A 27683-nucleotide genomic window follows, 5' to 3' on the forward strand; every position below is an offset into this window, starting at 1 on the left:
GCACAACTTACTGTAATAACAATCACGCTTTGACTTGTTATCAACCTGTTTCTGTGCATATGTAAAGGATTTTGTCCCTGTATAATAATAATAAAAAGAACAATTTAATATCAGGCAATGAAAAGCAAGAGTAGTGCAAATAACTCTTTAAAAAGTATCTGTGATACTGTTCTGGCAGCTAATAATGAGTGCGCTTAAGGGACTTCAGTAAATTTGCTGAACCTTCTCATCGTGCTTGGCATGGTTGCTAATTTTTCAAAGGCAAACATTTTTACAAAGCAAGTTAAGTCGCAGCCAAATTAATGGAGCTCCAGTGCAAACTTTAGATTTATGGAGGCCCGGTTTTCCTTCTAATCCCTTGTTATTGTGCGGCTATAACAAATGATGAAATAACTCTGACATGTCTGGCTGCTGTTTTTCAAAAGCAGCGTTTTCCTGCATTTCAAACACGAAACCACTCAGAGAACGAGCGGTCTGCATCTCGGAGATGAAAACGATAGCATTTTAATTAACTCCGTCTACAGTCTTGTCCACTGCACCCAATCGGATGTTTGTTTGCAGATGTAACAATTATAGGAAGATCATATTAACACAACAGAGACTGAGCATAAACCTTTCAGACTGTTTGTATCAGCTCCAGTGAATGCTTTGTTTTGCAAAACAAATCAATCGGGACATTAGAGAACCCGTTCTAAACATCATTAGAACGATTTGTTCTGTGTCTGTGTCTAAACCTAAAGCCTAAACAATCTGACAAACTGCAAATGAAACCGTTTAAACTTAAAAGCATGTTTATGGAGATAATTAGCTTATCGTTAGAAATGTAGTTATACATAAATATGTCTTGTGATTTAATTACTAACAAACATTAAACAGCAAATCTGCTTTATAAATAATTATCAGATGTTTCATTATTATTAATCACAGTTGCCAGTCACATAATTCATTTTCCGGGGATTTAAAATTTGTATTGTGAAAATGAGACTTCGGTACTGTCAATTATTAATGTTCTTGCTTTAGTATTTATTTATTTATTGTCATTATTATCAGAGATAACAACAGCACTTAGCCAACTTTCTCACTCAATCCGCCCCTTTCACTTTTGATTGCTGTATCTTCAGGGAAAGGGACAAAAAAGCAACATTGCACTGTGTTGTTTTGAAAGAATGCAACTCTTTTGTGCCAGCACAATTATTCTAGCATAACTGGCTTGGGAATATAAGGCAATTATTTCTGCTGGCTAATTATTCGTTTTCATAATAAAGGTAATTTTTCACACAGCAATTATAAGTGGAATCGATGCTTTGAATGAAATGTCGCTCTTTCGTTTTCTTTCTCTCCGGTCAGGTGGAGCGACAGTGTGCTTTAGCAAACGGGATTAACAGGCAAGCCCCTCTTGGGCACGTACGGCGTTGTCCTGGTAACCATTTTGATGCAGTCGATGATGGGGCACACGCTCAGGCAGAGAGTGCAGCCGGTGCAGCTGTCCGTGATTACAGGAAGATGGGTCTCAGGGTCAAACTTAATAGCCTGCAAAAGAAGAGGAAGGGGAGGGAAAAAAAGCTATTACATTAGAGCAATTATCGACTCTCCATAGGAGGATTTCCCCACTCTTGGGAGAGCTTTTCATGGAGAGAAAAAAAGCAACAACAATGACAGCAACGAGCACAACAGTGCCGTTCTTTAAGGTAAATAGCTGGGCTCCTTCGTCACGCACCAGCTTTATTCATGCATTTGGCTCTTTATGCTTTAAACTCTATGATCGAGTGAACTCCCAAGGCAACATATAATCTGAAAACATTTGCTAGCTTGCCGCCATATTTTGGCAAATTAAATCCACTACTAATTGCTTTCCCGCAAATAGCACGTGCCATAATGTGTAATTATCTGTACCTGGTAGCCTGAGTCATTGCAGGTCATGTAGCATTTGCCACAGTTGATACACATATCTGGATCGATGAGGGCCTGCACTTGTTCTGTGTTGTCCAGATCTTGGTAGGCACCAATATGCTTCAGAGCTCTGGCAATCACATCCTTTCCAGGGAGGAGAAGCAGGGATTAAAACGGCAAGAAAAACAGCCATAGCGTCTCAAAGAAACAGTTTGAAAAGCAGCGTTCTGTTCTTAAGTTAGCTTAATTAAATCAGCTCTGGAAGGAGCGGATCGGTTTTGATGTCTGACTGGTAGTTTGTGATCTCCATTTCCTCCTAGAGATCCCTCACAGTATAATCACCTCGAGGAATAAAGCCTTTTAATGTTTGGAGCGGCAACACTGCATGTGCTACAAATGAAAGACTCAGATTACAGGAGGACAGACTGCTGAGGACGCGTATGTGCATTTGTGTAAGTTTACGTATTGTATGTATTAGAGCTGTCAAATCAATGTGTTAATGTAGGGTGATTAGTTATTAAAAAAACTGAATGCAATTAATCGTAAACATTGACCTGTACATAAATTTTACTTTTTTAAATTTAAACATGACATGTCTTAAAAAAACGTGTTGCTCATAGCGTAAGATACTGAAAAACAGCGGGAAACGATGCAGTAGTCATATGACATCTGCATGCGTACTTAAGAAAACAATTACAAAAAAAAAAAAATATAGCTGAAACGAATTAATATATGTACACTACCGTTCAAAAGTTATGGGTCGGTAAGATGTTTTTTAAAGAAGTCTCTTAAGGCAGGAACACACCAAGCCAATGCACCGACGAACTAGTGGCGACAAAAGCAGACTGCGGGGTCACCAAACCGATGCTCGACCAGTGCCCAAGGAAGTCGACCGGAAGTTGAAGTCGGCCGCGTGCCGCCATCTTGTAGCAGAACTTCACTTGCGTTAGCATCCCATTGACTGCCATTCATTTTGGCGTCACTTTGACAGCGAATAACTTTACATCTGAGGCGTTTAAAGACTCCATTTGTCCATTATTTATTTCTAAAGATACACGACAATGTATAAAGGGCTCCATTACCTTCTATGTTACATTATGGCCCCGTAGAAACACTTTTTGTAAAAATAGGCTAACGATTGCGTCATAACCACTCGACTCTCTGTCGCACAGTAGAGAAATTACCGTACAGACAGGAGGAGAGGCTCTCAGGCAATCGGGGAGATTATCTTAATATGGCGTACTGGCGTTACATTTTAAAATACTATACAAACTAATTAATCAGAATACTTACTCCTGCTCATTCACGCCAAAGAACTCCCAGCTCAAGCTTGCCATCTCTGCAAGATTAACGATGGCAGTTTGCACGCACAGCTACTAGAAGATTTACATCTGTCAGACAGGTTGCAGACGTCATCAAGCTTAGTGTGAGTCTGCGCGTCAGAAACAGAAGTGCTAAAAATCGCTAACAATGGGCTTCACTTGACTCAATTGAGTTCCAATGGGGTCGCTGTGTCCATTTCTTTTACTGTCTATGTGCTCGACAGCCGACGGCCAAGTCTGTTCTGCACCTGCGTAAGAAGAAATGCCTGTCTGAACCAGCAGGTGGCAGTAGCTGAACAGCTGAACAGCCAATAAGAATGATCAGATGGCCTGACGGACCGACGAGCTCCGACGCCAATTCAACATGTCGAATCAGCTGAAAAAAAGCCAACGAGGACCAACTTCAGCCGACGGTGCGGAAAACACTGAGAAAACTTAGTCGGCCGACGAAGAAAAACTGCCCGACGGCCGACCGTCAGCTTGGTGTGTTCCTGCCTTTATGCTCACCAAGGCTGCTTGTTTGATCAAAAATACAGTAAAACAGCAATATTCTTTATATTTTTTTCAAATTAAAAATACGGTTTTCTATCTTAAAATATAGTTTAAAATGCAATTTATTCCTATGATTGCAAAGTTGAATTTGCATCATTACACCAGTCTTCAGTGTCACATGATCCTTCAGAAATCATTCTAATATGCTGATTTGCTGCTTGAGAAACTTTTCTTATTATCAATGGTGAAAACATTTTTGTGGATACGTTAAAACAATTTTTTTTATATAAAAGTTCATAATTTGAAACAGAAATCTTTTGCATCATTATACATGTCTTTACTGTCACTTTTGATCAATTCAATGATTTTTTTGAATGTCACAGTATACATACAACAGTAATTAATAGCAATCAATATAATTTGTGTATATACTGTATACAATTATAATTGACCAATCATGCAATTAATTTGAGTACAACTTTTAATTGACTGACAGCCCTACTATCCATTTATCTTTGGAAAAATGTCTCAAATACCAAATGGTGAATTGATACTTACTTTCACGTTGGGGATGGGTGTTTTGGGGATGTTAACTCTAGCATCACTGGTGTCTGTAATCACATTGCCACTGGCGTCTTTTAGGCTCTTCTTGTACTTTGCCAGGGCTTGAGTCTTTGTCTGTAAGTATGGTCCAAAGCTAGGCAGACTCTTTTGGAGAGAAAAATAACAGTTAAAACACGTTCAATTTATTCAAAGGAAGTCTTAAAATATTTGATACATCAGCAGTTAATGTACTTTCAGGTAGTTTGAAACATCATTAAACTTTGATTTATTAAATTCTATATTTTGTCTATGTATGTACATGAACTAGTGATCTGTTCAGCATTATATAATGTATGTTAATGACTTTTTAATGAAAGATATTTGAAAATTATACCAAGAAAAGATTGAGGTGGACGTCATGTGGATTCATATCAATATTTAAATAAACCTCAGCTTTTTACACCATTCTAATCACAAAAGTGTGCTAAAACATCCTTGCTATCACTTCCCACATCCATTTAGAAGAAAAGTGGTTGTAGTGCTATCTTTGCCTCTGAGTCTTGCACACATGCCTGACCCTCCAGAGCAGCAGGGCTAAAGAGGCGATTCGTATTCACAGTCACACTCTCATACCGATGCACCGAGCCTGAGAGGTGGTCATAAAAGTGCCTTGAGGCTTCGTTCTCCAAAGGCCATTCGACAGGAAACACTGGCTCCACTGACGAGAAATCAAGTTTGCCACAAAATTAGCCATCCTTTTAATGGAGCCATAAAGAGAATCTGCAATGAATTGTTAGGAAATCGTATAATACTACCGGTAATTGCAAGGATTAGCTGGTCAAACTAATGGTTTGACACTAAAATGGTAATGAATGGTAATTTGAGGGAAATGGACTTATGGGTTGCTGATGGGCACCGCTTCCAATAACTGATATTTTCAGTTTTATAAATGCTCTTTCATGAAGAAGCCTTTTTTGGAGGATTTTTTTGGGGGGGCTAATTATCATATTTATAATTTGAAACGTTAGAGCAAACACTGAATTTGCTTAATGACAGTTTCGTTTTGCATCTCTCTTCATGACCTCTCTGCAAAAGAACGGTTCGGTTTTTCAAGCATTTTAACAACACCCTATTCCACCTTTCCTGCAACAAGTATTCCTTACAACGCCTGCCACAAATCCATTCGTCCCAACGATAGGACATTTAAATTGGTCTAGCATTTTCCCAGTCACACAATCTCCTCAAAGCTGTCATCCACAACCGCCTGTAACCCTTCATTTTCACCATGGCCAGATGGAAGTGTCTCTGCTGCAAAGCAAAAGAATCAAAACAAAACAGGAAAGGACTCAGTTATTAGCTGCCCGCATCAAACTTCTCACAAGTCTCTTGTTTTTCTTTTTTTTTTTTTAAAAAAAAGTAGCAGCCCGAAAGAAAACGGAGGCCTTTGGTAAAGCAGGACCTATCAGAGGAATCAGAGAAACAAATCTACGGTGGCGGTGTTGACTGCAGGACTAATGGCTAGCTTGGGGTGGGGTGGGGGGGTTGGGGTGGCTCATCCTCCATGTATTTATTTCCCTGTAGAGCTAACACTGGTGGCCCTGTTCTAATCCTGCATAAAAGCATTACTCTCTCAGGCACAGGCTGACAGTCTAATGAATCAAGCGTTCCAGCCCTGCAGCAGACAGTCTGAGGAACCCATCGGCGGCTGGGGAGATAAACGTACACACACTGACTACACACACAGACCTATTCTCATGCACACAAAAACACACAGGCTGGATAGAGATATGTCATTAACAGTGCATTAGTCAAAATAAACAGAGAGATGACTGGCTTGCTTGTGAAACCTTGATTACACAGCAAATTTGAACACTACTTTATTTCTAACGTGGTGACAGTTTACTATTCAAAAAAACAGCCCAAGGGTGTACCATAAAAATATGAATTAGGAATATATTATTTTATTTGCCATTTTCTTACAGTCATAGTCAAAACAGACAGAAAATGATTGGGTAGATCATGAACACAAACTGAACTTGAATGAGCACCTCAGCACGTTGACACCACTAGGCCACATATGAAAATATTATTACATTAAAAGTGCAACATATAGTTACCATTGTCATGTTTATGGACTTTCAGTTTGTTTTCGAATTTTTTTTTGTTCTTAGTTTGTTTGTCTTGACCTAGTTTTCTCAGTTTGTTTGATCATTCACCTGTCATTTCATTCACCTGTTGTCATTTAATTAACCATTTCCCTGGTGTGTAAACACTTCCTGTTCGGTTCAGTTCAGTGTCGGTCATCCTTAATGTTAGTGATTTTTCCTGAGTGTCTTCTGATAAAATATACAACATATTTCCTTGTCTTTGAGAGTTCTATGACTACCATACCGTGACAGAATGACTGACCTAATAACAAGCATGAAGATGGACTTACCAGCTTGCAGTTGCCTTATCACCTGCCAAGACAGGCCACTGTTGGAGTACTTGGCAGTGAAAGCTGTGGCAAGGAAACTCATTGTTCACCATCTGGGAGGCAGAGAAGGAGCCCGAACCGGAGTCTACTACCTGGGTCATCATAGAGCCGACGTAAGCTGCTCAGTCCATCTCAGAGGGTCAGTGGATCCACTCCCTTCCCGAGCCCCACCCTCAAGTCTTCGCCCTTCATGCCTGCCCCGTCCGGCCATCTGGATGATCATCCGAAAATCTTCCTCCTCCGATGTCCCTGCCTGATTTCTTGGTCCCATCTCCTCCGATGGTTTTGTCCAATTCCCTGGATCAATTGGTGCCATTAGTGCCGTCCTGCTCCTTAGCTTTGCCCCTGCCGCTTGCTCAGTGCGGCTCTCCAGCACCTCTTCAGACTGCCCGTTCACCAGCTCAGCACAAGGATAAGGGTTCACTGGCATCACCTCAAGCCTCCAGGCCCATGTTTCCACCTTGGCCTGTCAGCCCAACGGCTTTGTGCTCCCTCGACTCCACTGGGACTCCTCCGGGCTCCTCGGTCAGTAGTCGTTCTGACTCTGCTGCGGACTTCCGGGTCTCCGGCTGCGTCTTGACCCTCCACTGGGCTTCTCCTTCCCTCCAGCTTCTCCATAGTCCTCACTCCCTCCGTCATCACCCTGGTCTGCCGAGCCCCCATTTTCGCCTCGGTTCCACAAGCCAGCAGCTCCACCCTGGGCTTCTTGGCTGTGGATGCCGCCCTGGTCCTTCAGCCTCATTGCTTTGCCGGAAACCCATGCACCCTGGTTTCGCCCGCCGTTCGTCAGTCCCCGGGTTCTGCCTAGCCATTTAGTCAAGGCTCCAACCTGGTTCCCCCCACCGTCGGCTCCACCTTGGTGTCTGTTTCCATCGGCTCTACTAGGTCCTTGTCCATCACCAGTTCCACACCCACCTCCAAAGGCCCCTCCCTCCCTTCACAGTGGTATGTTCAGCTACGGTGCGAGGACGTGCCTTCCAGGAGGGGAGAGTACTGTCATGTTGATCAACTTTCAGTATGCTTTCATCAGTTTTCTTTATTCTTAGTTTGTCTGTCTTTACCTAGTTTTTTCAGTTCGTCTGATTAGTCATTTCATTCACCTGTTGTCATTTAATTAGCTATTTCCCTGGTGTATAAATACTTCCCTGTTTGATTTAGTTCAATGTCGGTCATCGTTAATGTTAGTGGTGTTTTTCTTGAGTGTCTTCTGATTAAATATTATTCAACATATTCCTTGTCTTTGGGAGTTCTATGACTACCATACAGTGACAAAGCCCATAGTCTACCACAAAGGGATTTATTCTACATTACATTTCCGACACACGCTCGACTAATCACAACGCACTGTGATGGCCAATCAGAGCACTTCGAGCTTTTCGGAAGGAGGGGCTTTGTAGAAATCAATGCGTTTCATTCAGACTGGGGAATAGAGGTGCTGCAATAATGCTGCAACATTAAAGCATGTTATCCTATTCTATTACACCCAATAATGAACATTTAAAATAGCATCATATGACTCCATTCAATCCTGAAATTTTTTTTTTAAATTAATCTTTAAAATCACTAATAACAATTTCCATTTTTCCAATTTCATTTTTTTTCATTCTGTAAAATTGTTGTGATGCCTAAACTTACTTGTAGCATTTATAACAGTTTATTTCAATTAGAACTTTTTTTTTTTTTTAGATAGATAGAATATTAAAGAATATAATATCAGCCATTTAAAGGTCATCAGACATGAAAAGTGTAACTTTTGTTCGGTTACAAAGTATAATTGTTTTTTTAATAAACAACTAAGGAGAGATGAATAAGTTAAAAAAAGTCAAAGTCATAAACAGCAAATTACATATGCAGGCATGAGGGCGCTATAACTAACGCTATAACTAGGCTAATCTGAGTGATCGGAAAAGTATGAAGCGTGGATGGTGGTCACTTTTGATGTAAGGCTTGAATATCCATTAATAATGGTCGCTTTTCTGCTAAATTTTGGAAGCCCATGAGACAAAAATTGCTTCAAAGATTTACAAAGAGTATTTCTGCCAAAGTGTTTTTCAGATGCTTTTACTAACCAAGTTGAAATTATTTTCTGTACTAATCAACATGCCACAGATGCTTTCCATTTAGCTTTGAAAACAATTTCTTTAATGACACTATATAAAATACTCAATTTCAGTTTTCTTTTTATCCTAAAAACATGAGCAAATCTGCTGTTCCAAAATGACACAAAAACTTTCAACAGGACAAACATCTATTTTAATACACAGCCCACACAGACACAGGTGCCATGAAACAGAACCAAAAACACTCGATCACGCCTCACTGGCTTACACATCCTTCTCAAATCTCACCAAAACCACACACAAAGCAACTGACCACCATTTTGCCTCCGGCAGTCTTGTGAGTAAGTGCCGGGTACTTAAATGGCAACCAGCGGAAATCCCCTACGCCTATTATAACTTCATGTCTTCCAGACACACAAACTGCAGTCTGCCCGATTCACAGCAACCCATTCAGTCCTATTAGATGAGCACTTCCTCTCTCGCTCTCTCTTTCTCTGTGTTTTCTGTTTAGAGACGAGTCACGGCGTATCTGCTTTATGCTAATTCACTCTTAGATCATTCAAAGGATTCAAAGGAGAGTCTACAAAGCAATACATTTAACAATGGAAAAGAAATATAATGATAGAAGTTTTCACAAAGAATGATTTTTACAAAGAAACACTGAAAGAAAAAAAAAATGCCTTTTGCTTTGGGCGTCTGCTAAACAGACAAAAATACTTGCATATAAAAGCGTACACACTAAATAACAGTTATTCAAACGTGTTGGTGGAAAAGGAATCTTTCCTTTTTCTTTCTTTCTATTGAGATTTTTTTTTTTTTTTTTTTGCCGGTCCACTCCACGAGGAGTGCTGTTTTAATGAGAGGAGCTACACGCACTGCCAAATCTCATGTCCCGGGCAACCAGAAAGCCTTCGCTAATTAGATGCAGAGCTTTCCAAAACACAGGGCTTGTCAATTCTCCCATCTCCCCTCTGGATTGTAAATCAAGAGTGCAGTGGAGGAAGGAGCGCACATTATGTCAGTGTGGGCTGAGTGATTTAAATTATACAAGAATTAGAATGGAAGCCCGGCCTCCTATGTTCTGTAGCATCAAGCCGATTGCTTCGATGAGAGAAGTGTTAAACTTTATCCTTGCCTTGTAATGGCCGCTAATCACATATTAAGAGCTAAACAGACCTCACTTGACAGACGTATGCTATGGAAAGCATATTTTAGTAGGACATCCCTTGAAATGTTATTGTTGTGTCTGGATGTGACTGAAAGTTTGAAACCTGTTGTGTCTGACTAGGGAATCATCAGAAGATTTCGTTACCTGTGAAGGGTCTGTCCAGCAGTGCCATTGCTGATTCCCTGCCGCGCTTAAACCTTTGAAGCTTACTGTATCATTTTTGATATGTAAACTTCTATTTAGTGTATTTAGTATAATTATAAAAATGTCCCCTTCAGGTTGTGGTACATGCATTTTTTTGCTGTGAAAAGTAAATGTAAGAATAACTTTCATATTGTTAGTAATATTTCAAGATAAACACTTACTGGACTGAAGTGACTTGAGTTTACTTGATTTTTACTTGAACACCAAACAATGAATCTTATAATCAGTGTAACTTTATTACTTAAAGTTTGGCTTTTTTGACCAATTGCACGTTTTCAATTTACGAGATCCTCTTATGTAATGGCACTAAATAATACGGAATAAAAATAACAAAACATTAATCCCCCAAGCTCACATTAATGTAAGGAGCTCAGTGCTGGTATCATGGTGGGCATTGATCTCTGCACTTTAATTGGCTTCAGGCAGTGAATTTGCTCTTGTTTGGCAGAGAGAGAAATACTGTATTTGCCAAACCACACATTTCGTTTTGTGTCTCCTCTCATCAGGGTGCAAAGATAATGGAAACCTTTTGCCAGTGTCCTCACTCCATTTCTGAACAACAGCAAACATTCAGATAACAGTGAGAGTGTGTGGGATCTGCTTTACATGCTTTTTTTCTTAAGGAATACAGAGTTACTTAAAATTCAGCATGCAACAACTTTCTAAAGCTCCACCTGAAACCAGAACTTGTGTGACCAGCATGATTTTGACACAGAAAAAACACAGAAGTACCTCACAAAAATGACTAAATCACACAAACACACATGCACCAATTCATAAGAAATAAGTAGACTTTTTTTAATTTCACTTTCTTTCTCAGTTCTTTGATTAAAATTTTGTCTAAAATAAAGTTTTGTTTCATCTTGCTGTCCAGTAAAAATATCTAAACATCACTAAAACAAGATAGATACACTTAACAAGCAAAACTAACAAAACAAAGACTTGTTATATTTATACTGTATATGTATTTGATGTCTTAAATGTAAATAATATAATATAATAAGGATAAATAAAATAATTAAATTCTAAAATTTAAATATATACAATATATACACAATTATATTTAGTTATTTTCATTTTCATGGACTTTTAGTTTGTATTCATCCTTTGCCTGTTTCCTGTATTTCCTTTGTTATGTTTCCTGCCACTCATCAGTTTCCATGGATACTCATTAATTAATCACAGCTGTTTGTCATTGTCTCATTATCACTGTGTACAAGTTCCTCTGTGTGCTCACTTCAGTTGTCTGGTATTGTTTGTGTCTTGCTACACGCTACCTGCTGGATTATTTGAGTTTGTTTTGTAAATAAAATACTTTGTTTTGGACCGTTCTTCATCCTTGTCTTCATCATTCTCTTCATCCTTGTCTTCATCCTTCTCTTCATCATCTGAACCTACACATAAAACTCTAAAAAGGTGAAGAAAAATAGAGATTGCATCTATTAACATTCCCTCTATGGGGAGCATGCCCAAGCCCAACAGGGTTGGGGGTTTTTATATTTCAAAGAGGAATGACCTTAGAGGAGTATGTGGAGGAGTTCATCGGCGCCAGCCACCTCGCCACCTGTGATGACATTATGCTTATGGAACGGTTTTGGATCTGACTCGATGACAAGATCTGGCTGGTGATGCCCCGAGGAAAATCCTGCTAGACTCTGGTTAAGTACATCAGCTTTGCCCTATGGGTGGACGGATCTTCTTTTGCTGTGGGAGAAGTAGAAGAGGTTCCAGCAGCCAGTGTCTGGTCCCACTCACCCAGAGGTCGCGTTAACCGAAAATTTTCCGTCATTGACGGAATTTTTTTATCAATGACGGAAAAATCTGAAGGCCATCCGTCACGGTGACAGATTACACTCAGGGTGATCTACTGTAAATTGTAACTGTAATTCACACCCCTGTCCAGTTGGTGGCGAGTGCACTCCAATGTAGCAGCAGAGCACTGGATCCAGAACAAAAAAAAACTGGCACGAATCTTTTGCTATGCGTTTGATACTGATAACGCACAGGCGAGTACCCAGAAGCTACAACTCTCTATCACGCCACATTAAAGAGCGCCAAAACAGTATTTATTGCTTGAATTTCTTAATGAAATGGACAGAATTTGAAATCTGAGACTTTTGTTTCATATCAAAAGCAACACAAAGCGTTAAGCCTATTGCGATTTATTGGATGGGAGGCGCACAATGCACTGTTTAATCATCAACTGAAAACAGCATAGCCTACCAAGAGATCGACTATGGTTTACGAATCGATATTGGTCTCATGAATGCGCAAAACAGCAAGGAGACATTTTAATTGTTTATTAATAAAGTAATGTTTTCTGAATCAGTGTCGGCTGCAAAGATGAAGTTGATATTGACTCTCATCATCTATGGATGCGCTAGAGAGAGAATGCACTTCATTCGGTTTAGTCTACATAATCAGAGTAGCCTATTTCTTTTCGTTTTGAATTAATTCGTTTTCGTTAAAGTAGGTATTTAAAGCTTTCTGTAGATATATTTCTCATGTATGTGAGGCAAGCAGCCGCTGAGTTTCGGTTCATTTAGCCTGTAAGACGCGCTCCAGTTCACGCGCCAGTGATCGCGGTCGCGCCTCCATGTCATGATTATATTGTCTGTTATATTTGCTTCTTATTTATTACATACAGGCAATTGGTTAATGAAACATTGATTAAAATTAAGATACAATTTTTACAAAACGAAATTCACTTTAAAGAAAGGCCTTCTAGAAAATAAAACTTAATGAAGTGTTTAAAATCATGTCTGACATGTCATGTCTCCGGATATACTGCGCATCTCATGATGCATCATGCTGTTAACTTTTCATAATCAAATAGATGAATTTAAAATATAACATAGGACTATTTAAACATAAATATGAAACTATGTTTTCTTTAATGGCTACCAACACATAGCCTATACAACAGTCACGTTACAGAGAAATTTCGCGTGTGAATTACCAGTCATATTAATTTTCATATTTTAATTATAATAACACATTTAATTGCTTTTATTTTTGTTCAAATGTTATAATAACACATTTAATTGCTTTTATTTGTGAACAAAAATAAAAGCAATTAAATGTGTTATTATAATTAAAATATGAAAATTAAAATGACGGGTAGTAATAGATTATGACGGAATTTTTATGACCCTGTCTGTCAAAACGACGGACAATGTTAAAGTCTAACGCAACCTCTGCACTCACCATCCAGACCGAGAGACCCAGCCATTACCCACCACACACATCGAGCCTGAGCCAAAGCCCACAACAGAGCCAGAGCCTTGCTCCAAGTCTGTCCCGAAGCTAAACCTGAGGTCCCGGCTGAGCAGGTGTGTGAGCCTGCTGAAAAATCTGTGCCTGTGGGAATATTGGTGGTGATAGATGAGGAGGAAAGCCTGATCGACTGGAAGTCAGATGTAGTGTATCCCACCCACGAACCACCCAAGACAAATGTATGTTCGTCACCTCTGTCTTCATTGTCACTGCTCGTCCCGCCCCGCTCGGAATCTTCGATGCCTTCATCGCCGCTGGTCCTGTCAAGCCCTAGCTCTTCATCACCATCAGTCCTGTCCATCACCGAGAATGCGTTGTCAACACCAGTCCTGTCCATCACAGAGTTTTGCATCACCACTATCCCTGTTCATCACAGAGCCTTCATCCACACCTGGTCTTCCTCTTCTGCATGCTCCACTGAAGCCAGCCATTGCCTTGGCTCTGCATCCACTGGCTCCCTTCAGCCCCTCACCATCAGCCCTACCATGCAACCCTGATCTGCCTTGGAGCTTCCGGTCCCCTGCTTTGCCCTGGATCTGCCTCATCCAGTTCCACCTTGGACTGTCAACCAATCGGCTCCACCATGGCTCCTTGCACCCTCTGCTCCTCACACCCTTGGCTCCATCTGGGAACTCCGTCCATTTGGCTCCACTGGGCTCCCTTGTCCCACCGGCTTCGTCCTGGTCAGTCGTCATCCCACCATCGCCATGGACTTCCGGGCTGTCTTCTGCAATCCATCCCTCCACCCCAATGTCTCTATTGGGCTCCTCCATCCCTCAGGCTCCACCGGGGTCCTCACTCACACTAGCATCACCTTGGTTCTTTGACCCCGTGGTTCCACCTCAGTCACCCGTTGCCTGGACTCCATCTTTCCTTCAGTGTCACCGTGTCTCTCGGTCCATGGGACATCGCCTAGATCTCACCATCTCCCTGTGTCACCTCAGTCGGTCAGGCTTAAAGACTACCTTTGCTCCTCCCTCCATCACTGCTGCCGTGGGTCACCTCCATCATGGCTATCTCCTGGGTTGCTCTGGGATCTCGTCAGCTGTGCATTCCCTGGATCCTACCACCATCCACTCCTCCATGGGCCCTTCCACCATCATCTTCCCCATGGCTCCTCCCACCGTCATCTCCTCCATGGTTCCTCCTATCAGCTCCACCATGGCTACTTTCCCACCACTCATCAGTTTGCATGGACACTCATTAATTATCACAGCTGTTTGTTGTTGTTTCATTAGTACTGTGCATTGAAGTTCCCCTGTGTGTAAAGTACTGACTCACAAGCTCGCCGATCACTGAGTATTGTTTAGCGTTTATCACTATTTAGTTGATAGCTACTTTACGGAGCCATTCCATGTGTTCATAGTTTGTCTAGTCTTGCTCTTGCTAGTTTGCCCTGTGTCTTGATCCTTGCCTGGTTTCCCATGTTCTGCCTGTTCTCTGCCTGCCCTGGACTCTTGCTCACCTCAAATTACCTCTCTTGTCTGGACCTGTTTGGATACTGTTTGCCCCACGCCTGGAGCCTGAATATCTGGATTACCCTCTAGTCTTGCCCATTGGATTAAGTTCTCAGTTTGTTGACCTTAGCCTGTCCCTGAAATGCTCTTTGTCTTGTCCATATCATAGTTGTGCCTTTGGTGAATAAAAGTTTTTGCAGATGGATCCGCACGCCTATTGTCTCAGTCCCTCCGTAACAACTATACTATAATATAAATACTTTGCATATAATAAAATTTGCAAGTTATATAATAGATTACATCTTATAACTACATCATCTATTTTGCACAATTATAAGGTTTATCATCCTTATCTTTAAGAATGTTTAGAAATTTTTACTGGACAACAATTTAGAAAATTGTTTTTTGCAGAGTATTTGCATAAATTGTTAAAAATATGATCTTCCAATGTTTTTAAATAAAAGCTAATAAGTGTCTAAACACCCTCCTCCCACTCCTAGTCTCCAAAAACCGTGCTTGTTTCTGAACAGAGCTCTACAGACATCCTATTGGCATGAGAGAGAGAGAGAGATTTCGCCCCTCATGTTTTTCAAAATCATGTCGTAGACAAGGAATAGCACTTATCAGTTCGCAGCGTTTTTGCCCCTCCATCACTTTTAACAGAAACACAAAGCTGTTTATGGAGAGAGAAACATTTGCATATGTTTGTATGCTTTCGTTTTTATGCTGTGTGAATACGGTGTAGTGATGGGGAAAATATCTTTTTGTGCAACTGTGAAATTTCAATGGAGGGCTGAGTTTGGCTGCGACCAAGAGAGAGAGAGACAAACATAATCACAATTCGAATAATTTAGTGATATTAAAAATAAATATATGGTAATTCCAGTCGAAAAACACGCCAGCTTTGATTATCTAACATTTCAACACCCTCACATTTTGTGCTCTCTGTGTGTAATGTAATTCACAACTAAAGCCCGAAATAAAATAAAATAAAAAAAAAACTCACTTCGTTGATATCAATCTCAGAAGATTTTGTTGGATTTGTGCAAAAGTAGTTGGGTTTCACACCACATTTGACAGCACAGCATAGCTTAGGGCCACCATTGGTCAAATGGTCACGGGGTCACTAACCGGCTCGAGGAAGCCTGGGGCTTCTTTCACGGCAAGCAAAAGAAAGTAAATTACTCTCACGCCTTTTAGCATCACCCTCATGGCTATGTTGCTAACACCCACAACCTTAAACATCCTTCATTACTCAATAAAGCATTATCACCACACCAGGCGGATTTTGCCTGTTTAATTGCAACACAAATCACTAAAGGTTAACCAGAAAAACACCACAGAGAGTTGTGTTTTTTTAAAACGAGCCTTAGGCGACCAGCCACAGAGAAGCTCACCTTTCCGACGAGCTCCTCCACGCGGGGGATGGGTTTGCCCTTCTGGTGACGTATGGTGGGAGGAGACTGGCCATCCCAATCGTGCAGCTCTTCTATGCTTTTTAGATACAGCAGCGCCTTCAGGCCTAAACAGTAGTCCTCAATCACTGTGAAGTCCTGATTCTGCACAGCACTGCACACCTGTTAAATATGCACAGATAAACAGACCTCAGGGCCAAGACTTAGTGAAAGACCAGTGATTACACTATCCACATCATCTTTTAGTGTGTGTGTTTTCTTAAAAGCAGAGTGTATTCAATGGTTCAATGCAACATAATAGAAAGAAAGCTGATTGTGTGGTTGCAGAGCAATAGGACTGAGTTTTATTTCATTTAAGTTATTTACTGATAATCTTCCTCTCTGCTGAAGCCCTGAAACCTCATTCACGTTCACATTCAATAAATGGCCAAACCTTTGAGCTACACACATCAACCAGAAACAGCTCAAACTCTATTTCATTCTGCTGTTTAAGAATAATAGCACCTATTCAGTTCACTGTTTCTGAACATTGAATAGGCATTGAAAAGTTTGGGGTCTGTAAGATTTTTTTATTTTTTTAAGAAAAATTAATACTTTTATTCAGCAAGAATATATTAAGAATCCACAAAAGATTTATATAAAAAAACTTTTTTACCTATTATGCCCCTTTTTTACAACATGTAATTTAAGTCTCAGGTGTCCCCAGGATATGTCTGTGAAGTTTCAGCTCAAAATACCTCACAGATCATTTATTATACTATGTTGTAAAAACCCATTTTTGAGTGCTAGCAAAAACACGCTGTTTTTATGCATGTGTCTTTAAATGCAAATGAGCTGCTGCTTCCTGCCGCCTATCCAGAATAGCGCTTCCTTCATTCACAGCTCCTGCATGCATCAGATACTATCGCGATCACGCTTAAGGACATCGCAGTTCTTCTTCATCATGAAAGTTTATTATCTGCATGGGTTTTAAAGCTATATCAGTTTAAACTTCCAATTTATTGTTTTCTGAGCGCACACATCTGAAGCACACGCACAGAAAGCTGGCTGTCAGACGGCACGTCTCGTGAGTATTAAACTAACTTCTCTTTGACATTTTATTGTGCTTAAACTGCCAAATACACACAAGGTTATGTCAAAAACACACAAAGTTCACAAACAGTTATGTCGGTGAACGTAAACAGCTGTGGCGCATTCCCTTCAAAAATAAAACTAATCCACTGCGTCGTCAGTGGCTCAGATGTCGGAGTAAATGAAGACTGTTATGTTCATTCTTACTTCCAAAAACAAAACACCTCACCTGTTTTCCAGACATTCTTGTCACTACAGCAGCTCCAGCGTAGAGACAATGGTGGAAAGTGTACAACTCGCTCAGGGCGGAAACTATGCTAATACGGCAGCAGTCGTGGGCGGGGCCTGTGCAATGTGACGTCACATTGATCAGAAAATGAAAACGGATTGTTCTATGATACTGTTGAGGTTTTTAAAAAATGGAGTGGGTGGATTTTTATATCATTATAGGGTGGTTGTGTACATACACTTATATTCAGACACCACGTATAAGTGAATTACAGGTCCCCTTTAGGCAGAACAACTGTTGTAATAATAAGAAATGTTTCCTAAACATCAGCATATTAGAATGATTTCTGAAGGATCATGTGGCACGGAAGACTGTAAAAGTGACTGCTGAAAATTCAGCATTGTCATAATATTTAACAATATTACTGTTGTCACTGTATTTTAGAATAGCCTTGACAAACATAAGAGATTTCTTTCAAAAACATTAAAAATTCTTACTGACCCCAAACTTTTGAACTGTAGTGCATATATCTGTCTGACATCAGGAAGTTGTGGAAGAATGAGTCATTTCATTTTGAAAGTTACTGTGTTTTCATCGTACATTTTTCTCTCTCTCGAAAGATCAAGGAAATTTTTATTCCACATGATTTGACCTCTTCAATAATGAGATAAAGTCTGCCAGACAGTCTCAAGTTTAACAGACACAAAGACTATTCTAGATTCATCTTCTCCACCATAGAGAGGCTGTTTAACCCCTCACCTCAAATATCATCTAAACGTTTCCCAACAGAAAAGTGCAATGTGTTTGCAGCATTCTTCACTGATAAAATCCACTGCCATCAGACAAACCATAGCTGGCACTTGTTCTTTTGGAGTGGTTTCTAACTCTCCATCTCCTGCTGTAAAAAGTAATATGTCCATTTTCCCACTCATCAGCCTTAATAAACTCACCCAGGTCACATCACTTATGAATTCTTTAAGGGTCCTTTTTTTGACCCATTACACACTAACTTGCTAAAAACGATTTTAAACTCCTAATTACTGGACATCCTGAACATTGTTAATCAGTTCCTCCAGCAAGGATTTTTCCACATAATTTAAAGGCAGCAATTGCTAGGACTCTGGTGAAGCAAAGTGATCCTGATTATCATCCAATCTTTTATTTCTTGACAAAAATAATTGAAAACATGGTTTTATTACAGCTCAATAACTGTCTCAACATTAATAATACTAATGAGACTTTCCAGCCTGGCCTTACCATAGACCTAAAACTGCAGGTTGATAAGTTCTATCAGTCAATCCTAGATCTTTCAGATCTCAGTGCATCTTTAAAACTGTGGTTAATAAGATTGTGCTTGACTGACCAACCTATCAGTTTTAGTCTTAGACTATCCTACTTAACCAACAGTCAATACTATGTTGCACTAGGTGCACAAACCTCCAGACATTTTGTGGGGTTCCCCAGGGCTCTGTTGTAAGTCCTTTATTATTTAAACATTATATGCACTCATTAGCTGGTGTCGATATCTTTTTCAGTATGCAGATGATTATAACTATTTTTTTTAACTTGCACCAGATGCCCACAAAACAATTAACACACTGCTGGACTGCATACAGAATAATACTTTAAAAGTAAAAAGTGAAGATTAACACTCAGAATCTATAGACTTTGGTATATTGAACACATATAAACTATTAACTATGACTTTTCCATGAATAAAATCCTAATTTACTGCTTATTAATAGTTAGTAAGGTAGTTGTTAGGTTTATGTCTGGGGTAGGATTAAGAATGTAGAATAAGGTCATGCAGAATAAGGCATTCATATGTGCTTAATAAGTACTAATAAATAGCCAATATCCTTGTAATATGCACGCTAATAAGCAACTAGTTAAAAAACCCTAAAATAAAGTGACACCAAAGACTCTTTTAAAAGTAAATATAGTTTTTATTGTGCCATATGTACACTAATTGTCTCTGAAGTTCAAAAAATTAGGAATCGTGACAGCAATGTTTGTAAAACAGCATATTATCACTTTCACAACAACTCTAAGTTATGCGATTTCTTTCCCCTTTTGACAGTGAGAATCTCATTCACGCTTTTGTCACATCTAAGACTTCACTATTGCAATAGTGTTTTGGCTGGCCTATCTAAAAGCTCCACCAAACACTTACAAAGAGTTCAGAAAGCGGCTGTATGAATGCTGACTCTTACTAGAAATCACATCATTCCAGTGATTAAATCTCTTTACTTTTACTTGTGCTGATTTCAAGGTCCTCTTGAAATGTCTTTATAGTGTTTCCCCTATACCTTAGCAAAATGATTATTACATATAATCCAACTAGATCACTTAAATCACCCAGCAACTGCAACTTGCTGGTTCTACCTGAACACAACTTTAGTAAGTATGGTCCAAAATGGTGGAACTGAAAACCTGACAACCAAATTTAATGTGTTTACATTTCTCTTCTCTCCTTGTTTGCATTTTCTTTTCATTTATTTCTATCTGCCCATTCTATACTCTCTGTTTCCTTTCATAGATATGTGTTATTTAGTTTTTTTGCCGCACAAAAAGTATTCTCGTTGCTTCATAATATTAAGGTTGAACCACTGTAGGAACACAAACTGTTTTAAATATGTCTTTAGTAGCTTTCTCGGCATCTGAAAGTGTTAATTATCTTGTTGGCGATGCAGGCCTCACTGAGCGCGGAACAACATGAAGGTCAGTAATTAATGACAGAATTTTCATTTTTGGGTGAACTTACCCTTTAAACTGTTTACATTTGACCATATTTTAAAATGTAATTTATTACCGTGATGGCAAGGCTGAACCTTTTTCAGCATCATTACTCCAGTCTTCAGTGTCACATGATTCTTAATAAATCATTCTAGTATGCCGATTTGGTGGTAATGAAACTTTTCTTATTAATATTAATGTTGAGAACAGCTGTTTCAGTTGAGAACAGTTGCATTTTATCAGTATTCTCTGATGAATAGAAAGCATTCATTTGAAATAGAATTCAGTGTAAATGTCTGTAGATATACTGTCACTTTGCTGTCACCCCAACTTTTAAACAGTAGTGTACACTCTTGTTATTCAGACAGATATACAACAAAAAGCACTTAACAGGGCCTTTAAAGACACTAATATGTTTTTAGGCCACATGCTTTTTGATTTTCTCATTTTTATTCGATTACTTTTTCATTTTGAATGATAAAAAACAGTAAAGTGGGTTTGAGATAAATTAGATGAAAAATGCCTTTCAGATGAAAGCAATGTTCATAGGGCAACTCTACTTTCAATTGTTAATAGGCAGGTAAACCCTAGCATTCATCTGGAGTCACCCTGAAAGACACATGCTTGAAGTGCTTCTCAAATTGCCATATTAAACATATTTTATATATATATATATATATATATATATATATATATATATATATATATATATATATATATATATATATATATATATATGGATTTTTGCTGCATCTTTGGTAGGTTGAACGTACTTTAATATTACTGATGAAGTATGAACAATGGCACAACAAATGGAATTGCAGCAATGTTTATCAGATCTTTATAGATAATTGGCTCACTTATATTACTGTAGTATTTTTGCAACACTGTAGTTTTTATAGTAATAGATTTATGGATGAACTATAATGATTCTCTCAATACTTGTTGTGCATTGCACACACAAAACACAATGACGGTGACACTCAAAACCAAAGCATTATGGGAAGAGATGCACACCGAGCAATCAACACAACACATCTCAAACAGAATACCAAACTTAACACCAGTCCAAATTATGTAAAAAAGAAAGAACAAGTAAAAACTTAAATAGTAACTGAATTATTAATGCCACGGTGCCTACATGGGAACATGACATATATATGACATACGTATATCTAGGGGGGATTATTAACTTTTTTGAACTATGATTAAAAAAAAAAAGTCAAAAAGTAGCTTCAAAACTGGTAACTTTATAAACAGTTTGTAGAAATGCTACATAAATAACACTATCCTTATTTGCTTACTCTCACATGTGTTGTTGTGCGTCTTCTCGAATCTAAGAGAAGTTAACGTTGTTTGCCAGGGCAGCTCATTGGACTAATCTAATCCTTGCAGTATATGGAGCTACGATGTGTTCCTGTAACCCGCTGGTCACACTGATTCAACTGTAGTGTAGTGAGGAGTTGGCTAGTTTACAATTTCTCCTATTACTACGAGCCAGCACTCTGCTATTACATGTGGGTGTGATTAAAATGTTTTAATTCCAGTCTTTTTCCCCCCAGAACTCCCAGGCACTTGTGAAAACGTTATTTCTGCACATAATGAGTGTTTTGATTTATTTATTTAAAAAGAGATTTCGGAGGCTGTGGCATCATGTTGAGATAATGGGTTTATTTGCACTAACAACTTGTTCAGAGCCATGTTGTAAATTGCAATTTGCTTTGAAATTGTTGTTGCTCCTCGGCTGTAGCAGCTCTGTGTGAGCGTAGCCGTTTGTAGACTCCTTATTAAGGATTGATTAGAACTGACTACTTAATGCATGTTTAAACTCAGGAGTTAAGCATGCGTATCGTATAAAACAAAAATAATATGTTTTTACCCAAGCCACAGTGCTACAAATTAGGACTTTATAAGGCTGAGGCGTGGTATAGCCCAGTAGTTTAAAGTCTGGTAAATAAAAGGTTGTAGTTTCCAGTCTCACAATCACTGGTGGAGTTGATGGTAGTTGGTGATGAATGTAAGTGCTTACCTGCAGGACAGACGCTCCAGCATGGAGGAACTGTAATCCAGACTCTGCTGAATCAATGCCACCGGTAGCCAAGATTGGGAATCCAGGAAGTGCTCTTGCTATAGCTGACACAGCGCGCAGAGCTATGGGGCGAATTGCATTGCCTATCCAAATACAGGACAGAAAAAAAAAAAAAAAAAAAAAAAAAAATTAACTGTAAAACAATAATTATATAAAATCAGTTCATACAGATTACAAATTCAGTTTGTGGCCATAGCATGTCTCATACATTCACTACCATTCAAAATTTCAGGGTCATTAAGATTTTTTTTTATAGAAATTTACAGGACACATTCAATTGATATAAAGTTACATTAAATAAATGTATATGTTATTATAATGTATGTTACAAAAGTGTTTTTTGTATCATGAAAAGTATCATGGTTTCCACAATAAAATATTAAGCAGCATAACTGTTTTCAACATTGATAATAATAATAAAAAATGTTTCTTTAGCACCAAATTAGCATATTAGAATGATTTCTGAAGGATCATGTGGCCATATGAATTCAACTTTGCCATCACAGGAATAAAACATATTTTACAATTTTAAATATCTTTTAAAAAAGTTATTTTAAATTGTAATAACATTTCACAATCTTACTGTTTTACTGTATTTTTGATCAAATAAATGCAGCTTTGCTGGCAGTAAGAGTCTTCTTTCAAAAACATTAAAAAAAAGTCTTACCCCTAAGACCCCAGACTTGAATGGTAGTGTATATATCAGTACTGCTTCAAACACAAAAGTCTTGCTTCCTAAAAATGTATCCAAAAGACAAATTCTTGCTCCGTTTGAACTTCCGATGTAGGCAGCATTTAAGACCTTTCTTCAAAATCATAAGGTAAACATCTTAATTTCACTGTCTCCTAAGTTTTAGTCAAATTCTATCAAATCTCTATGATCCCAGAATGCAGCTATGTTAAAAAAAAAAAAAAAAAAAAAAAAATATATATATATATATATATATATATATATAAAATCTAAAAGTTGTAGAAGTTTTAGGGGCCATTTTCATGACACACATATTCAACTAAAAACGGAAAACTGTTTTGGACAACAGTGTTTTGGGGGCCTGAAAATGCACACTTTTGAAAACAGATTTCAAAGTGCAAGTTTTTGAAAACGATACCATTATAGTCTCCATGCAAACTACAAAAACATGAATTTGTCATGCACATGTCATGCACATGTGTATTACATTTTCAGTCTATAGGCGCATAAGTGACATTGCCAACTACTGTACTGGCATGCAAAAAACAGCAATTTTAGTTATTTTCGTGTATCTTTGTGAACGGGGATCGTTTTGACAGTGGTGTCATCTGTACACACACACACACACACACACACACACACACACACACACACACACACACACACACACACACACACACACACACACACACACACACACACACACACACACACACAAAACCAAGCAAAGGGAAAACTTTTCCATTTTTAGTACATAGTTGTCGTGTAAACGTATCCTTAGTTAGAATATTTTACACAAGCGAGAGTATAAACACAACAAAGCTGTAAAAGTGCATTAGTAAGGAGCCCCTAAGGGGACATGGTGAAAAAAAATGAGATTGCAGGTCAAATCTATCACAATGGCCCTTAGGGGCTCTGTAGATTAGTGAGTAGATGAGTTCACCTGTTCAGCATGATGACATTTAATGTCCCTGACAACCTCCATTTAGCAACCACCCTTTTCATTATGAGTGTGGGATTACTGATGTACAGAATATATATATATATATATATATAGAGAGAGAGAGACCTCATTTCAATTCCTTATACCCATAAAAAACAAACAAAAAAAAAAAACGGTGACTTTGAAATGATGGAACCAGAAGTGCAAAAATGCTCATTTCTAGGTTTTGAGACTCATTCCTGCAGTACTGAGTCAAGTCTCCTGAGTTTGTGTGGCAGAGTTGCTGACTACATAGAGTGTTTCATAACATTCACTTATGAGTTTTTTTGTATCAGAGTGATTGTGTCTACAGGTGTCTGAGTTCACCTATGCAGCAGCACAACCCTCCCCTCCCCGTGCCTTTCTGTCTTCATCTCTCAGGATGGCAGGATTCCCTAATGAAAGCCGAGCGGCTTTCTGATCAGCCAGACAGATGGAAGTGTTTATCACATTACATTTAACCTCATTTTCCCAGCAGGTTCCCATTCATTGATCACAGCCGTACGTTTGTCCATATTCATTTCGCCGGCATGGCTCAGAACTCCACTTCCACCGTTTGATGGCTCGAGACAGCTTTCTTTTTTAGCCCCACTCTAGCATGCTAAACGATCCTCATCACCCACACTATTCCCAAATTGGGTAGATAAATTCAATCACGGCACATATTTTTTTGCATCCCCATGCCGCATGCTTAATTATGTACATATGGGGCGCTTCCCTAAGCCTCTGGCATTTCCTGCCGCCCTCACTTTTTTTCTGCTCTTCCACCTGTTGGCTGAATGGATGGCACGTCAGGTAGAATTTGTCATCTCTGCTCTATTCTGACAACCTAATATCATAAGAAGACATTACTCGGCTCGCAACGAAAGCCATTTGGGTGTGATTTAGAGATGGGGGTTCGGCTCACTGCAGCTTAAGTTGAGAGGCTGGAGCTCTGAACACATCATTTCTTAATGTCAGTGTGAGTCAAATATGTATCGAGGTAATAATGTCCCAGTAAGACATCTGGTTCCATACGATACAACTCATCTGGCGATGGGCTATTGTACTGTGAGTGATGTCACAATCACATTAATATGGACATGACTTGTGCAACAGAGGTTGAAAGCCATCAAAGCACTTGTCATCCGATGGCAGCCGACACCGATAATGTTGTCAGGCAGCACACTTCCACTCAAGAAAAGCTTGAGTCCTGTGATATTGTTGTGATGTTATTGTGGCACTGGCTCTGTCCTTCCCTGCGCTTTGTTCTTGTTTTTCACGCCAGCCGCGCTGACAGCTCCTGTTGCTCTGACAACCCCAACATGTCCTTGTCAAACAGGGTCGCTCACGCCTGTTTGTCACCAGTACCTGTGGTGAAGTTCTCGGCACAATTTCATTTAAACCTTCAAGTACATCTTTCAATGGTCATCATGGCATAAATTTATACTCTATATTATATTTTTGACTTATTGAACTAACAAGTCAAATCACATTTTCCTTAAAGTTTTACTTAAAACTGTAAATGAAATGCAAACGATTATAATTGTTATAATCATAACCATATTGAAGACAAACTTGACTTGAAAATGTGGTCAGTCTATAAACTATATTCAAGTGTCACAATTCAAAATGAGAGAGTATTGATTTTACTGTAATACTTAAATGTAATTTTATTTGACCTTGTCATTTTTATGATTTTTTAATTCAAACTTTTAGTGAAATGTCCAACTTGTCTCTGGTGAGAATGCCCAAATTCTCCAATCATTCTCCAATCTTTCCACAAAAAGAGTACAACATAGGGTCTGTGTCACATCTGTTTTTTGGTTCACTTTTATAGTTTCATGTCTTTTATTTTGTAATTTCTTATAGTCATGTTTCCTGGTTCCTTGTCATGTGATTCCTTGCCAACATGTGATCATGTCTTGTGCTTCACTAGTCTTATTAGGCTTGTTTAAAATGAACTACACTAGTCTGTCACCGGCTGGTGAGATCTGCCGGTTGCCGTCAGGTCGGACACATTTTAGTGATATTTGTAAACTGTCTTTCTAAATGTTTTGTTAGCATGTTGCTAATGTACTGTTAAATGTGGTTAAAGTTACCATTGTTTCTTACTGTATTCACGGAGACAAGAACCGTCGCTATTTTCATTATTAAACACTTGCAGTCTGTATAATTCATAAACACAACTTCATTCTTTATAAATCTCTCCAACAGTGTAGCATTAGCCGTTAGCCACAGATCACAGCCTCAAATTCATTCAGAATCAAATGTAAACATCCAAAAAAATACAATACTCACATAATCCGACGCATACATGCAGTATGCATGACGAACACTTTGTAAAGATCCATTTTGAGGGTTATATTAGCTGTGTAAACTTTGCACTGTTTAAGGCAAGCACGAGCTCTGGGGGTGGAGAGCATGCGATTTAAAGGGGCCGCAACCTGAATCGGCGCATTTCTAATTATGCCCCAAAATAGGCAGTTAAAAAAAAATAATTTAAAAAAACCTATTGGGTATTTTGAGCTGAAACTTCACAGACACATTCAGGGGACACCTTAGACTTACATTATATCTTATAAAAAAACATTCGATGTCACCTTTAAATACAGGAATTTGTCTAAGAAAAAACACGCAACACACATGTCGTCCATGTCATCACAGAATCTGACAAATGAGAATAAAGTGTGTCGTCATCAAGGCTTTCACAGACGATTTTGAGCAACTGCACCACCTGACCTAGGCAGCTGGTCTCGCTTTGCTCTCGCAGAACTTTGATTGCAGATGTGATCATAAGGCGGCTGCAGCTCCGATCAAAGTCGGACAAATTTTCTAACCAGAATGCATTGCTTTTGTCAGAAGGCAGCCGATCTTTGTGGCATCGCATTAAGTTGAACAAGTCTATTGTGTCATGTTCTGATTGGTTGTTCAGGTCATGTGTTTCTCAGTTCTGTTTTGTGGTTGGCTTATTGTCTTGATTGTTCACAGGTGTTCTTTGTTTAGTCATTAGTTTCTAGGTATATACAGCCCATTGTGCCCATTGTTCGTCTAACCACTGTTGGGGAGTTTTATCAGGTCAGGTCTATGTTCAAGTTTATGTTCTAGCCAAGTTTAAGTCAAATGCTTTAGTTCAGGGGTCTCCAAACTTGGTCCTGGAGGGCCGCTGTCCTGCAAAGTTTAGCTTCAAACACAATTAAACACACCTGAACCAGCTAATCAAGGTCTGATTAGGCATGCTAAAAATTTCCAGACAGGTGTGTTGAGGCAAGTTGGAGCTAAACTCTTCAGGACAGTGGCCCTCCAGGACCCAGTGAGGAGACCCCTGCTCTAGTTCATGTTATGGTTTTGTTTGGTTTGTTTTGTATTGTATTACAATAAACTGCACATGGGTTCACATTCAACTTGCCTTCAGTGGACTGATCGTCAGTCTGAAACTCTTTAAGTGCTCTTTTCAACAAACGGAGGCACTTAAATTTCAGAAAATGCAGACTGTCAATCTCAGTAGGTCAAAAAAAAAGTTTTTTGCAAACCTGTTACGGATATTTAAGACAGTATAAATACAGTTTTAAACCCTGATTTGTGTGGTTTAGCAACACATTT

General features: G+C 39.0%; 1 protein-coding gene across 2 annotated transcripts in view; it reads right to left on the reverse strand.

Moving 5' to 3' along the window:
- Positions 1 to 851: 851 nt before the first annotated feature.
- dpydb (dihydropyrimidine dehydrogenase b) overlaps positions 852 to 27683 on the reverse strand; it is a 134759-nt gene continuing 107927 nt past the window's right edge. Inside the window, exons 19-23 of one of the 2 annotated variants that reach the window (XM_067363026.1) lie at positions 22369 to 22511; positions 16286 to 16465; positions 4263 to 4412; positions 1894 to 2034; positions 852 to 1530 (exon numbers count right to left, since the gene is read on the reverse strand). In XM_067363026.1, the coding sequence (XP_067219127.1) occupies positions 1366 to 1530; positions 1894 to 2034; positions 4263 to 4412; positions 16286 to 16465; positions 22369 to 22511 (779 nt within the window). In that variant the 3' untranslated portion in view covers positions 852 to 1365. Of the gene's footprint in view, positions 1531 to 1893; positions 2035 to 4262; positions 4413 to 16285; positions 16466 to 22368; positions 22512 to 27683 lie in introns of those variants that run through there. The other variant, XR_010891929.1, reaches the window with a different exon arrangement.

Source organism: Chanodichthys erythropterus, chromosome 16, assembly GCF_024489055.1.
Source record: "Chanodichthys erythropterus isolate Z2021 chromosome 16, ASM2448905v1, whole genome shotgun sequence".
NCBI lineage: Eukaryota > Metazoa > Chordata > Actinopteri > Cypriniformes > Xenocyprididae > Chanodichthys > Chanodichthys erythropterus.